This window comes from Pistacia vera, unplaced genomic scaffold, assembly GCF_008641045.1.
Source record: "Pistacia vera cultivar Batoury unplaced genomic scaffold, PisVer_v2 Contig833, whole genome shotgun sequence".
In the NCBI taxonomy this organism is placed as follows: Eukaryota; Viridiplantae; Streptophyta; class Magnoliopsida; order Sapindales; family Anacardiaceae; genus Pistacia; species Pistacia vera.
The window spans coordinates 255,694-271,936 of NW_022196705.1; the positions used below are offsets into that span (position 1 = coordinate 255,694).

At 33.1% G+C, this 16,243-nt stretch overlaps 1 protein-coding gene across 1 annotated transcript; it reads right to left on the minus strand.

Annotated features, from left to right (window-relative positions):
• Positions 1-1,312: 1,312 nt before the first annotated feature.
• Positions 1,313-12,486, minus strand: LOC116118053 (sterol 3-beta-glucosyltransferase UGT80B1-like). Its single transcript, XM_031404030.1, is given in 17 exon segments — positions 1,313-1,429; positions 1,987-2,208; positions 6,418-6,457; positions 6,560-6,619; positions 7,357-7,572; positions 8,194-8,407; positions 9,718-9,752; positions 10,058-10,113; positions 10,272-10,373; positions 10,541-10,622; positions 10,882-10,952; positions 11,398-11,540; positions 11,686-11,779; positions 11,952-12,023; positions 12,091-12,107; positions 12,110-12,159; positions 12,467-12,486. Coding segments are annotated over 17 exon segments (1,545 nt in total). The 3' UTR covers positions 1,313-1,378.
• Between the last annotated feature and the right edge of the window lie 3,757 nt (positions 12,487-16,243).

A 16,243-nucleotide genomic window follows, 5' to 3' on the forward strand; every position in this document is an offset into this window, starting at 1 on the left:
CAAAATATATATTTTTAAACAATATGTATATAATTAAGCTAAACTTACTTTAAGAAGAGCCAGTCCACTTCACGGTGTTTGGGCCTATTTGGGTGTTTGGGTTTGGTTGAGTGTTTGTTGACTCTAGGCCTGTGTTTGGTATGTTGGGCTCAATTGGAGTTGATGATGGGTTTGATTTGTTTATGATTGAATCCATCTTTTTGGTAGAGAATGAGAACTAATCCAAGTGTCTATTTTGTAAGTGAAACCAATAACAGAGGGTAGAATTTGATTAGTGAAAATGAGCAACAAAAGGAAGACTTGGTTAAGAGACCTACTCTGATACCATGTCAAAATCTAGATATAGAGAGGTAAGGAGGTAGTTAGACTACCGAAGTATGCCTAGAGGAAAATGCTAGAGAGGCAAGAGAAGCAACTTGGTTGCTGAGTATGCCAAGAGGGAAGAAGAGCAACTTGGTTGCTGAGTATGCCAAGAGAGAAGAAGAACAAAGATAATAGGAAAAAATATTTGTGTATTTGATATATTCTTCATGTACAATTTACACTAATTTATACATGTGGAAATGTGACTTATAAGGAATGAAATTAAAAAAATAATTACATGATCAATACATGTAAGGCAATGTTATATTTTCAGCTAATCATACTTTAATTCGACCATATCAAATCCTCCATTAATTGTGCATATCTTCACTGTAATGTCAACATTTTCTAAAACCTTTGAGGTGGATTTTGTATAATACCCCTAAAAGTCAATATCTAACTTTCAGTTTTTTAAACCCTAGGGGTGATTGTTGAAATAAACCCGTATTATTAGTGTTGTCAAGTTATTGGTCACTTTGCTCATTGACTCACTATATTAAAACCCAAACCGGACCAACCGATCAAACCGATCTAACTAGGACCGGACAACCTCTACGGTCAGGTTCAAGTTCCAAGGGATTTTTTGCTACATTTCAAAATTGTAGGGACTAATTAGTCATTTGCTAGGGGTGTTATTGCAATATTTCAAAACTTTAGGGACTAATGGGAGCTGTTTTGGACATTTTTTAAATAAATTAAAATTTTAAGAACTAATTTTAATTTTTCAAAGGTTATTTTGTAATATACTAAAATTTGAGGGACTACTTTACAATTTCCTAAAAATAATTTTGTTGCTGACATCACCAGTCCAACCGATTGGACCAATCAACCCGTGACCAGTCACCAGGTCAGGTTATAAAACAATGCATTGACTAGGTTGTTCTATTCTGTTTTATATACTTGGTGCATATCTGTTCATTACAAAATGAGATATCAAGAAAAGAAATTAAGGCAATAACAGTAACCTTGAAAAAATTAGAATTATTTTGTACAAGCTGACATCCCTTTGGAGTAACTACAACCCCATCTCTTCCTTGAGAAATTTCACTGCTTCACTGATTCCATCCTGAAAGTAGCATAAGTTTTAAGACAATCTCAATATTGAGCAATTCAAATTCATGAATCACACGAAATGAATGACAAAAAAAAAATATATATATGGGATAATCAGCCAGTAATGGAAAGGAAAGCTCAGCAGCTTATTAATTACCTACTATCCACAACGCCAATAAAACATAGCGGCATAAACATCAAGATTTACAATGTCTAACTTTCTGAAGATGGATGACCAAATTGAATTCGATATGTGATTGCTTCAAAGTGATTTAAGAAACAAATACAAAACTATATTTATCAAAAATTAACTCAGATCATACAAAGATTTAGAAGCTTAAAAAACAAGTAGGTTTCGAATATATCTAAAGCATGAGAATACTCACCGAGTGAGTACACAAATTTAGAATTAAGAATGGTGCAATTTAATCTAGGATTGAGGTCAGATGTCTAGTCGCAAGAGATGCAATGAAGTAGAAATAGAAACGATTAACAAGTAAATGCAGCAAAGGCTTTACTAGTAATACAGCAGTGAACAGAAAAAATTATGGTAATAATATGCATTGTTACCTCAACAGAGATTCTTTCAGCAATTTTTTTTGCACATGCTTTGACTTCAGGAGATAGTGCATATCGAATGGATTCTGATAGCAATTCTGCAGATTCCTTGATGGTTTTGTCATCTTCATTTTCTGGAACCAAGAGGTGTCTTTTCAGTGGCTCGGGAGCAACTCCAAGCCAAAACATCCTCTCGGCCCAATAGAACTGATCCAACATGAACGGACATAGTATCTGCTATCCATAATCAAATAATTAACAAAGAGAAACAAAACAGAGTACCAAATGAATCTAAATTATGCATGCAAAGTCTATCAGAAATAGTAAATATAAAAATGGAAAAGGAAAAAAATGCATACATATACAACGGACTAATATATTCAGGTAAAGAATCTGTCATGGTAGTTCTACCAACCCAGTTAAGAATTCTAAACAAACAGAAAGAGATGGAAGTTGGTAGTAAGAGTGTTATATTGATTTGTTACTAGTACAAAGTTTTTGCAACAAAACCGGAAAAAGAAATCGATTCTACAATACTTCACACAACCAGCTAGGATATCAACTACTCTTGACATTAAAGCTATATATAGTTCAACCATTAACTGCAGCATATATATTTCAATGCCTAGCAAGGAACAAAGATGAAGAAATTATTTCTTATGCACAATTTTCATAAAAGTGTCTCCAGTTTGATTTTTTTTTTTTTTTTTTTTTTTTTTTAACTTTATAAAAGGCCTAATAATTTCACCTGCCATAAAAATCTCAGGGACAATGTAACAGTCTACTTCCATGTGCTTAGTGCACTTACAGAATACTGGATTATTAAGTCATATAACCCGAACTACTTTTTTGTGTAAAACTCTCATTCCAACTATTGGTTTGAGAAATCTCATAATTCTGCACATAGAATTTCACTGAAAAACTGCAAAGGTGAAATATTGTCTGTTAAAGTGAAATAAAGAAAGTTTATTTCAGATTCCTAATTTGCTTCACCATCAAGGTTCAAATTTGTGTCCATGGGTGTCTCAGCAGGCTTGAAACCCAACATCGCTATTCCAGACAACATATCTTGAACATACTTTCTTTGAAAAAAGACCAGTACCTTTTTCCTCTAGCCACTTCAATGTCTAAATAACTCAACTACCCTATATCTTTCAACATAAACTATTCCAAACAACAAATCTTGAACATACTTTCTTTGAGATAGGATCAGTCCATTTGTTATCTAGCCACTTCTGTGCAAGAAAATAGCTCAACTACCCTAAATCCTGAGCCTGGAAGTGCTCTTTTAACTGACTCTTGACTTATTCCATAACACAAGAATCTTTACAGCAAAGTGACATTAGATTTAAAGATTTGTTGACTCATCATGGTACAACATTCTTACCATTCATTTAAATGTTGATTGATTATATTGTAGACATAAAATGGGAAAAAACAATTATGCCCCAAAATATATTTAAATAAGTTGTGAAAAAATATTTAAAATTTGTGATTTCAATTAAATAAATAATTACTAATTTAATTAAGTTCACATTAATAAATGTAAAAAAATTAATACTATTTGTTGTAAATAAACTCTCCAACAAGGCCACTTCAGTGTTGGCCGACAAATCAATCTACTTGATTTGCTACATCACCGGCGAAATGTGTTATATTGTAAAGAGTGATACTATTAGGCCCCCACTTTTTATCTTAATAGACCCCAATAACTATTTTTCTTTAATTCTAATTTTATCCTTTATGAAAATTACTAATAAAACATAAAATAAACTTAGTTCTTAATTAAATTAATAATGTTTATCTTCTTCCCATTTTAGTATAAAATCTTTTTTATTTTAAATTTTTGCAATACATGTTACTTGATTATATTTCTAATATAAACTCATCTTTACAATTGTTTATAAATGTTTCTAAAGGATCATGAAGAAATTAGTGATTATTTTTTTAATTGCATGATAAATGACATAGCAACTTTGTATTGTAAAATAAAATCAAAGATAAGATGAATTCATACAAAAATATTTTTCTAGAGCTGTAAAAATACTAAAAAAAAAAAAAATCATTTCATGATTGGCTAAAAATAATGGATAAATAATATGTTCAAATCATGGATTTGAAAAGTGTAATGTGTGGAAAGTGGAAATATAAATAAAAGGGTTATTCTAGAAAACAGTGGGGTTTTTAAAATTTTAATGGGGTAGATTTAGAATTGGGGTATAATAAGATAAAAGGTGGGGGGCCAACAACATCACTCTATTGTAAATTCACATACATTTTAATAAGAAAAATTTTCAAGTCTTGCATCATTTTAATGAAACAAGAAAACCAAATTCGACTAATGCAAAACTTCCTAAATTAGACATCTTAATGAAAAAGACTGTCAATTCAAACTGAGAAAACTAATAAATTTGATATAAACTGTCCTATATCAATCTTCTCCCCTTTGAAATAGCTAAATCCTAAGGAAGAAGAAACACCAATTCAACGAAAGTAAAACTTGCTAAATTAGGCCGTCCACTTAGACTAAGAAAACCAAAAAAAAAAATTGATAGAAATTGTCTTACACCAGTCTCCTGAAGAAAGATAATTATTGTGAACTTGCACCACAAGTGGAGTCTTAGGTTTTACCCAACAACGGGGAATGTCGTTTCTACTAGGCTCAGTAAGAAAGAATGATGGATTCATCTCTTCATCTCCCCCACATTTAGCTAAGTTAACAGATTTGTGCTAGTTTGTCCAAAACAGTAACATTTGTCATCTTGAGAATGTAATGATAATTTGTTTGTCCACAAGGATAACACTAGTCACCTCGAGGTTGTTGGCATTAGACTTGGAAGTAAATAACCCTTAAGTCCGCATTATAGGTTGGTTTGGAGCAACTTCAATTGATTTCAGTGGGGGTTTTTTACCTTATTTGAAACTCCCATCTTTTGAGTAGTAGAGTCAACTAATATTCACGGTGATTGATTTTTAAACTGCCTTCCAACAAGTTGATATTCTATCATGTAGCTACTCTAAGGAATCTTGAAAAATTGTATGTGTGGATGGTAACACAATTTGATCTTGGACAGTGGTATGCAGTCCCCATATGAATCTCACAACTCGATGTCCCTCAAGTTCAGGTGGATCAATACAGACCAAAAGTCAAGTATATCAAAAACAGATCTAAAGCCTTGATGCCTCCTATTATGAATTTTGCAAATGTCCCTTAAGTTCACGTAGATCAATACAAACCAAAAGTTGTTAAAACTCTTCAGTATAATACAAAACAAGATCTGATTATGATCTGAGGAAGGAATCAAGCTCTCAACAATTGCCACGTTCAATGCCACAATTGGATTATATCTTTCCCTTGACAAGCTTGAGATAGCTCTAAATAATTCAGCCAAGCCAAAGCATCTCTTTCGAGCTTATATAAGCTTCGTTTCCTTCTCTTTCTCAAAGCCATTTCCTTTTCTTTCTCAAAGCCACAAGCTCAAATAATATCTCAACTTCAGCCACTAATCAAGAAAATCTTGGATTATTGTTACAAATAAACCATTCACCTCTACTGAAGGAGGACACAATAAGCCAGCTAGCATCATTCCTAAATCTTGAATGGATTATTGCACCAACTATTGTGCTTGTTGAAGCATAATGATAATCACAAATTGCTCTTCATGTTGATTTATGGAATCCCTTTTATTACTATCTAAACCAATTTTCCTTCTATTTTTTTTTTTTTTTTTTTTTTTTTTTTTTTTTTAAGAACAAAATAAAAAAAAAGAATTAAGGCTGATTGACAAAAATGAAAATAGGACGAAATTAAAAACACTAAAACTAGAAAGAAAAAAATAGTACCAAGGGCATAGTACGTTAAGGCTTGACGCATGATAACTATCTACTTTGTTTGTGAGGATAGTGCTACATTTTTTTTTACTTCAACTTCTAAAAAATTGAGTTTAAGTCAAAGTTCACTTAAAAAAAAAAAAAAAAAATCTTGAATCGACAAGAATATGATCTCAAATCCGCAAGACAATGTCAGGTCCACTTGAAAAAAATAATGTTTTGAATGTGAAGTGATTAAAGCATGAATAAATTGAAACATAACAAGCATATAGTACTATCCCTATTATGACTGAATAAGACAAAGACTAAAATCCCAATGAAATAAGAAAACCAGATTTGAATAAAATAAAACTTCTAAAACTAGGCAATCCTAATTGGAATAAAAAATCAGCTGAATCTAAGAAACTAATGAATCTGGCAAAAATTGTCCTACATCAAGCATGATTATATCTCACACAAAATGACTAACCCTTTAAAGAAGAATATGGGATAGCAAACTGTAATGGTATTTAAATTGATAAGAGAAAATCATTGTCCCACTTATAGGTTACTGATCATTACTTGAGATCTAAAATAATGTAGAAAAAGCTGAAGGGTTTATGAAAGACTAACCTGAGGGATTCCTGCGTATAGTGCGGCAGCAGTGGATCCACTAATTTTACATTGAAATCAAGCAATGCCAAAACATAAGTTAGCTTTGTTGCATGCTGCACATCTAATTTACATTAAAAGATCACAAAAGAATTTCTCTTACCTTCCTCCATGATGAATTGCAGCCACACATCTTGGAAACAGCCAGTTGTACGGTATCATACTAATTTACATGATAATTTTAAAAGGAGACGTAAATTTTCACAGACAAAAATAATGATACAGGACATAGTCAATTAAAATAATAGTTAAAGATAACCAAAGACAAGAGCTACTGTATCTTATAAGCTTTGATATGCTTAGCCATAGAGATACTCTACCCCTTCCCCCATCTGTATTTTCCTATATCATGAAGTCATGAACTATTTTATAGAATATACTGCTCGAGTTTCTTCACAAACTAGTCTAAGAGAATGTTCTTACTGAGTTCCAAGTAAGAAGCCCTTGATGGAAGCTACAAGAACAACATGACTGCCTAGCTCATTGTAATTTGAGAATAAGAGCACAGAGTTTTCAAGTTTTCATAGGAGTCTAAGAAATAGACGTCAACAAAGACGATCTGTAAGAGCCACATTTATGACCACAGAATACAGCAAAGAGTTCTAAAAGCATAATCAGAAATTAATGATTGGTTCATTTTGTTGTGTGCCAATCAAAGCAAATGTTGCTGAAAGTAGCTTGGTACGTCAACACACTGAGAAGGAGTTTAACACAAGTGCAGCGCTAGATCAAGTTTTAGATAAAGCTAAAAACATTTATAATCTAAATACGTCCTGGTAAAACAGGTGTGAAAATGCTTCTGTATCATTGAATAAAGTTGCAGGTTAAAAATGGTGGTAATAACCATTGATCTTCATCCTTTAGGTCTCATAGGATGCAGGTATACAAAGATATGCTCACCCAGAAAAGCAGAAGAGTGTGCCATCAAAGAGAGAGACTCCATCTTCAATGATCTGGCTTTGATTTAAAAATGAAGATGTTTCAGCAGCAATCGCTTGAATTGCTGCATCTAAAGGTTCATATCCTGCTGTGAAAAGGACAAATCTGTAGCTTGTGGTTTCTAGAACAGTTCGGAGAACCAGAAGAAATGCTCGAGGATTCTTTAAGAAACCCATGCTGCAAGCAGCAAAGAACAACAAAGTTCAACACAGAATGAGTAGTAGAAGTCCAAGTCCAAATGCACAAATGAATAAGAAATTAGTCAATCAACCAGAAGCATGACATTATTTAACACACTAGGTGCCAGTTTTAGACTGTTGTAGCTTAAGAAATAATTACTTCCTTACCAAGTTAGAGCCACAAAAGTGTTTGGTAAAGGATTAAGTATTATAAGTGAAGTGTGGTAAAGGATTAAGTACTATAAATGATTAAGTTTCAAGCTGATTATTTAATAATCAGTTCCATTAAGGATTTTGAAAAGCGGCCCAAGTACCTTTTCAAATTCAGATTAATTTTCAAGAAGAGGTCTTTCTGAAATCTCAATAATGATTCCTTTTGAAATAAAACCAAGTTGTGAATTGAGGATATTTATCGCAATTCAATTAATGTGTTTATCAAAAGGTTTCAGATTCAGATTAAAGCTAACTTTTTCTATTTTTATTTAGTCAAACATATTAATTTGACTTTCATATGTAAAAGAGAAAACAAACAATATAAATAGATTAAGGGATGCGTAAGAGAAACAAACAACCCCTAAGTATTGATATTCATGAGAAGAAAACACAGTAAGGAACCCACCTTGCAATAGAGCTTAGTCCTATGAAAATAGGCGACACAAATTTAGGAGTTTCCAGAAAAGATTGAAACTCAACATGAGCTGCACACATTTTCCAATTTGTTCTCAGATGCCGAGATGACAGAATGGAAATTTCTTCACACTTCTTACATGAAAATTGCCATTCAATAGGGAGGAACCAAAAACCACAAACACGAACACTTGAAGGCCAGTAATCTGTTTAGGGCTAATATTAGAAAGTTAATTAAAAAGAGGTTATCATCACTGAACAAATTCTCTTTGATTTGAAGCACAAATATAATTTTTTATGCTTTTATGAACATGATTGAGTCACTCCGCATTTATAGGATAGGGATCAAAGTTACTTGCAACCCAAAAATTATTTTTTGTGATTGGAATTTAGTTACTTTATTTGCTCACACATGACTACCATCAATCATGGATCAAATGAATAGTATCAAAAGGTCAGTTCTTGAAAGCTGAAAAATGATAATCTATGTTCAACAATCAAACAAAAAAAGGAGCCCATGCATGATGAGCATAAAATTATACATTCACGTAATAAATTACACAGGTTGCCTCCAGGTTCCAAGAATCCCTCTTATATTTCTCAGCTAGAGGGATGCCTTCATCTTGATATATTGATTTCACATTCTGACAGAACAATTTTTTTTTGTATTTGTAAACAACAATAAAAAGGGTCATGAAGGAGATTGCAAACCAGAACAGAATTTGGGAAGAATGTTAAAAGGAGAGTGTAATTTTAAGTAACTCCTAGTATCCATACACCATTCCCAATCCAATAATGGTCAAAGTATATGAGAAAAACTAGCAATCTACTCCTATTTTAACCCTGTTTTCATACAACACACATTAATAGAGCCTTCTGTTCCAAGCCTCTCATTTAAGGTATAGCAGCATGCAGACATGAATTCACACACAAGACTACAAAAATGTAGAAGGAAAATCCCACATTATTCTAGGTAATTGCCTGGGTATGTCACTCCATCCGATTTACAGAGCTAGGGAAATTTGTGCAAAAAACTGGCTGTTATTATTAGTCAGCATACACCTCTACTCATTCATGTTTTAGAAAAGTTATACCATGAATAAAAATGGCAAACAAACATAACACTTTTCTACTTTCTCTTTCTTCCTTATCTAAATGTTCAATTAACCACTAAATTAAAAAACCTGTGTGCTACACATGTTGCGTCCAACTTGTAATGTTTTAAAATTCAAGTCCCTCTTTGCAGATCAAACCCAACCCCTACCCAACAAATAAAAAAAAAAAAAGGAAAAAGAAAAAGCAAAGTGAACACACGGTTGATAAGGTCAGTCAATTATATGATCATGAGTCAGCTCAAGAACTTGTATTCTTCTAAACTAAAGTAGAGGTTATACATTCACCACTTTTTTCACCTGCCTTGAAACTTCAGCAGAAAATAGGAAGAGAAGAAAATTGTACAGTATAAATCACAAGAAAGAAATCTGAATCTATTAGGATGGTAAAAAGAAAAGTATACCAGGGCATTCAACAACTTCTTTGCTAAATCCATACCTGTAAACAAAAGAAATTAAAAGAAAATTTTTATGGTATGAAACACAAGAAGTGTTAGAGGATAACATAATAATCAAGAAAAATGGATCAAAGATATAATTCTGAAGAAAACAAATGTTATCATTAAAGGAAATTAATTAATATGCTACTTCACTCTATGTAGTTATACGCTTGTACCTGTGATATGAATACATATCATGCATCTGGCTGATAAAATTGTACATAGTTACGAAGACACAATCCATTTTAGGTTATCTTTCTTTAATGATAAAAGCTCTTTATCTATCAGAAAGTGCATAACTTACAATAGTTTAGGAGATGGTACCCGATCATACCAAGTGGGAAGGCCTGTCACTGGATCCTGCATTCAGTAAAGAGGTTTCATGAGTACTTGTGATCCTTGGAGTATCAAAACCTTATCTCAGCTTCTGGTTACAATTGTATTAAAATGAATAAATGAATAGAATTTTTGTACATGATTCATTAAATGCAACAATGATTTACATCAAACACACTAACCGTAAAAGGGCAAGGACTCAAATTCAGTTCCTCACTTCTCCACAAGCCCCAATTTTCAGAAAAAAGTGGCCACATCCAATGAATCACATCTTTCCAACAAGCCTACATAATCTAACTGATAAGGATTCAATATAGACATTGAATATCTGAAACAAATATAAGTATCTAAATAATTAAGATTTAAACTTATTGTCCCACAATAATTTAAGATTGAATAATTTATAAGGCTCATCATTTTACTTCAAAAAGAGCAGTTGGAGTTTGAATACCTTGTTGATGGGAGCTTCCTGGAGATATTTATACAAAAGGGGATGTTCTTTTACGAAGCAGTGCTCAAACGATGAAGGTGCACTGCCCAGTAAATAGAAAAGTTAATTTAAAATTACGCCCAAATTGATGAATGCCAACAACTGGATATATGATGCTTTTTACAAGGATATAAAGGATGTGTTACCAATAGATTATGGGGTGAAAAGGGAGAAAACACATCAAGGTTTTAGCAATTTTCAGAAGATACCAGATGTGAAATTTAAATGATGTGCAGACATCCAAAGAATTAGAAGGTATTGACAGAAATCAAAGTGTCAGTCAAAATGAAATCTTGTATTACCTATAGGGAACGACATAAGGAGCGGCAACTATGTAGCGGACACGAAAAAGTTCTGCAAGGCTCCATCCCTCCTGGAATACAATGTGAAGCAACATTTTTAGGTGTTCAATAGTTATTCTATAACCCTAAGTTTCAACAGGTCCTCATAAAATTGTACACTTAAATTTGTTTTTCTTATGCAACCATGTAGATATCACCTTTATTTGTTATTAAGAAACTAAATTATCACACTTACTTGTTTAGCAATTTCTTTTTGGACATTAATTGATCTCTGCATGGTTCTTATGGTATATAAATGTATTCTTTCTGAATTTTTAAAATACCATTTATCTTCTGGTGCCTCCTTAAAGATGTCTAAAGACTCCATACAAACAAATTTGACATCTTCAGACATAGCAATTAAGCACTTTAATGGAAATAAATTCCCTTTAACAACCATCAAGACCACAATACCAATCTTGACATTAGCAACATATCAAGAAATCTCATTTAACTTATAGCTTTAACATGAAATACCAATGCAAAAAAGTTAATCACAATGAAATCACCCTCCAAGCTAGGACCATTTCCAAATATTCTTTCCACTGCAGAATAGCATTCTTTTCTATGTTCAGCGTTAACTTCCCTCTTCTTCAGCCTAAACATTAACTCCAGCAAACCTGATAAGAAAAAACAAGTTACAGGGACACTGCCAAAGTATGAGGTTAATATTTCATTACCAGCAATAAACAAAGCAATTGTTTCGCATATCATTAGCCCCATATAATACAAAACATGAAGATCACAGTCAGCTTAAACCCGAACCTGTTGCATCATGATTCTGAGGTGTTGAAACCACAGGTGGTGATGAAATTGGACAAAATGCAACCGGTTTCCCAGCCAAGTGAGAACTCAAGTCCTAAAAACACAAGCCCCCCAAAAAAAAAAAAAATTTATAACCCTTTTCCATATATGAAAATTATATTCAATAAACACAACAAATTTAAAAATTGCCAATAAAGTACATAAGCGTTCAGAGAATACAACAAAATTTTCGAATAATAATGCAATGAGTAAATTCAGTTGGTAACCTGGTGAGCTGAATGAGTGATAAGAACGACATGGTAGTGTTTCTGGTCAGAAGCAAAAGCGGCAGCGATTGCCTGCGTTTATTACTTATTCAGAGAAAAAAAAAAACCGTTATAATTTGATCTTTGTTAGCGAACTTACAGCGACAGGGTAAACACGCCTTTGGTGCCGAAGGCCATGAAGGCAGCTACCGGTTTCGTCCTCTCCAACCTGTTTCCATTGCAATTGCAGAGCTCACAACTGAGAAATTCTGCGATTTGAATTAACGCAATTTGGATGAATGACAAACATCCTCGTGCTTTTATGAAATTACATGCATTGAAGAGTTTTGAAAAATACAAAAATACCCGACAAGATTAGCTGATCTTACATAAATGAAAAAAATATGCTTATTATTTTATACTCTAGTGTCTTCAATTCTATTTACTCAGATTTATTTTAGGCATTAAAATGAGAAAGGTAGATTAATTAAATTGGCAAAAATTGGGGATTGTATAAATTACTCTCAACCGTATACCAATAATAGCATTTTTCCATTTTGCCCTGATATAAAAGCTAAACTTTCACTTTCTCTTGTTTAAAAAAAAAAAAATTGAAGCCGTTTTTTATTTTTGAAAATATTGATATCAGGTTCTATGAGTTCCACTAATTACTAGACTTTGATTTATTTTTTTTATTTTTATTTTTTTGTGATCGAGGGTGTCTCTAGGACCGCTTACGCCACTTCAACTAATCTTCTAACCTAAGTTAAGGTGGTAAATCCCCTCATGACCATCCCTTTAGCAAACCAGGTAATCGAACTCAAGACTCTTAAATAAGACAACCAAGAGTTCTAGTTGACCGTGAACACCCATGTAGTTACTAGACTTTGATTTAATCACTGAATAGACTTTAGCCATTATCTTCCATCAATGCGGCTCATAGGATACGATGCATATTACAAATTGGAAAACCAAAAGCACTCCGACATGGGACGGTGGATGGAGACATTGAGGGTGACAATGTAAGTATATACAACCTGAATTTCCTATTCCATTTACACTTTCACATTTTCTCACTATATTCATATAGAGTAATACAGCCTTACAAAGAGCATATAAAGAAGATACAAAAAACAAATCACCCTTAAAAGAGAGAAAAAGAGAGAGAGACAATCATGAATTTTAAGACGAATTATCTTTGTATCTCTTTGTAAGCTAGTATTGTCATTCATATAACATAGCTATTAGAGGATGATGCTAAGACGGAGCTTGTTGCTATACTGTGCTGAGACAGTAAAGATTAGACCAAGATCTATTCGAGTTCTCAATTTCCCTCCTCTTGCACACAGTGCTCATGGAACCGATGGGAATATCCCTGTTATTTAGGATGATCTTCCACTTTATGTTCCTGAGGTCAACGCACAATCTAGACAAGGTGATGCCAGCAGCACCTCTCTATGGTGGAGGTTCAGAGCCTTGTTAACCAATGTTGACAATATGATGGATTTTAATGGTTCTTGTAGTTACTTTAGATTTTTTTAAATAAATTAAATTAGATTAAGATAGTGTGATGTTTTTTATCTTAATTATATTTGTATTTCGTTTATCTAATTTAAAAAAACCAGTGGACTTGGAGTCTGTTCTGGGTTTGCAGAACACTTGTTTTGCGAGATTATTGATTAAAAAAACAGAACTCTCCAGAAGTATTCAATTTTTTTACTACCAAATTAAACTCACATATATAAATGCGTGCATTAATAATCCCATTCAAACACTAGGGTATCCAGGTCAATCCTATAATATTTATATTAAGGATAAACCTATGACAATAAAAGAATAATATCACAATAATTTGAAATATTCATGCTCAAGTGCTTCCTGAGGTGTTACCCTCTGGTCTGGATCCAAGCATAACATTCTCTGGTAAAAATTTAAACATGAATAAAACACCAAAAGATGACTTAAAAACTCAAATTTGCCAGAAAATCTGCTTACTTTGATGACAAATTAGTAAATTAAATCAAACTTTCTAGATAAGGTCAACTCTTGTAGGTTCGAGACCCGGAAACTCTTTTGTCAAGTTGTTGAAAGACTGAATGTAATATGCAAGGTGCAAGTTGTATATAGTTAGTTAATGGTTAGTTAAGTTGTTAAGGTGTTAGAGAGTTTGTTAGTCTGTTATTCAGAGTCATTAGCTGTAGTAATTAGTTATCATATTAGTTAACTCAAGTTAGTTGTTACTAACTTATTGCCTATATAAAAGTGATATTCAATAATGAAGCAGAGTTCATTTTACGGTCAAGAATATTTTCTTTAGTTTTATTCCACAAAGCTCAACATGGTTCAGAGCTATAGGTTTCTTTTGATCAATCAACAAATCAATTGCAATTTTTCTCACATTCTAGATCAGCCTTGAAGAAATTCAAGATTCTCAATCATTCTTCTTCTGTTTTAGTCTTCCTGATTCTGCTCAAACTCCTTTCTGATTAGCACAGATTCTTTTCTAATTCAGCTCAGATTTGTTATCTAGCTAGACAACCATGGTTGGTCTACTGAAGACTCAGTTATACCTTCAATTGATGCCAACTCGCCTCTGTATGTCCATCCATCTGATACTCTGGGATCTATTTTGGTTTCGGAGTAGCTTGTTGGAACCGAGAATTATGGGATCTGAGTCGAGCATGACTTTGCCTTTGTGCAAAGAATAAATTAGGCTTTATGGATGGCACTTGCACAAAATCATCAGCCCATTCACGCCTCGTGCCGCAATGGGAGAGGTGTAATTCCTTGGTGCTTGCATGGATCTTCAATTCTGTCTCAAAAGACATCTTCAATGGGATAGTCTATTCAACAAATGCAGCTCAAGTTTGGCAATATTTGAAGGAACAATTTCATAAAGTCAATGGAACCATAGTTTTTGGACTACATCGAGAAATCATCAATCTAACACAGGGAACAAATTCAATAGCTATCTACTACAATAAACTTAAATCTCTTTGGGATGAATTAGACTCTTTAGTTAGTCTTCCTATTCCAGATAGTAGTTCCGCAAAGGCTTATTTGGAACACTTAAATCAACAAAAACTTCTGCAATTCCTCATTGGTTTGAATGATTCCTATTCAGTGGTTCAGAGCCAAATTTTTCTCATGAATCCTCTACCAAGAGTTAAGCAAGCCTACTCTGTAGTACACCAAGATGAAAGTCAGAAAATCCTAACTAGAATGAATCCAAATACTGAAGTCACTACTACAGTACTTTATATGCGCAAAATGCTGGAAAAGGTCAGACTCAAAACCAAAAGTATAAGGGCAAAAAACCATATGTCAAATATGATTTTTGCCACATAGCTGGACAAAAAAAAAGAGTCTTGTTACAAAGTCATTGGATATCTAGTAGACTATCAGTTTACTAAGGGCAAAAATGCTTCAAAAAACATATTTTCAACCAATCAAGCTCAAGCTCAGAAATCAACTCCTGAATCTGCAAAAGCTGGAAATTCATCTATTGTTGTGGTTGGACCAGTTTTAACCACCGAGCAATATAATCAAATCCTACAACTACTGGGAAAAGAGAATGTTTCACCCCCTGCTGCAAACCTTGCAGGTACCTCAGTTGCTCTATGCTCTTGCTTTAATAAAAATAATTGGATAATTGATACAAGAGCAACCGATCACATGACATACAATTGCTCCCTGTTACAATCACTTACTGTTATAGAAGCATCTTCTAAGTATCTAGTAGGACTACCAAATGGAGCTAAAACATATGTTAAGCATGTTGGATCAATTAAGCTTGACAGTGGTCTTAGCTTATCTAATGTTTTACATGTCCCAGAATTCCATCATAATTTGCTTTCAGTTTCAAAACTTACCATATCTAACAAGTGTCTTGTTACCTTTTATCTTTTTTTTTGTTTAATTCAGGATCTTTAAAATGGCAAGTTGAAGGGGATTGGTAACCATAGTCAAGGCCTTTAATACCTTGATCCAAATCTGTCTATTTCTTCATTTGTATTAGTCCTTAAGAAGCTGAATAAATCTAGTTGTACATCTGAACTTTCATCACAGATTGTACCATACTTTTCAGTTCAATAAAACATCTATTTTTCCTACTACCTGCATGACTACTTCCTTGTCTCATACTTTTGCATTATGGCATCAAAGGCTTGGCCATGCTCCTTATTCCATCTTATCTCACATACATCTGCCTAAACTAAACACGTTTACACCTTCTTCTTATTCACATTGCCATGTATTTCCTTTAGCCAAGCAAACCAGATTATCATTTCCTCACAATACCTCTCAATCTCACA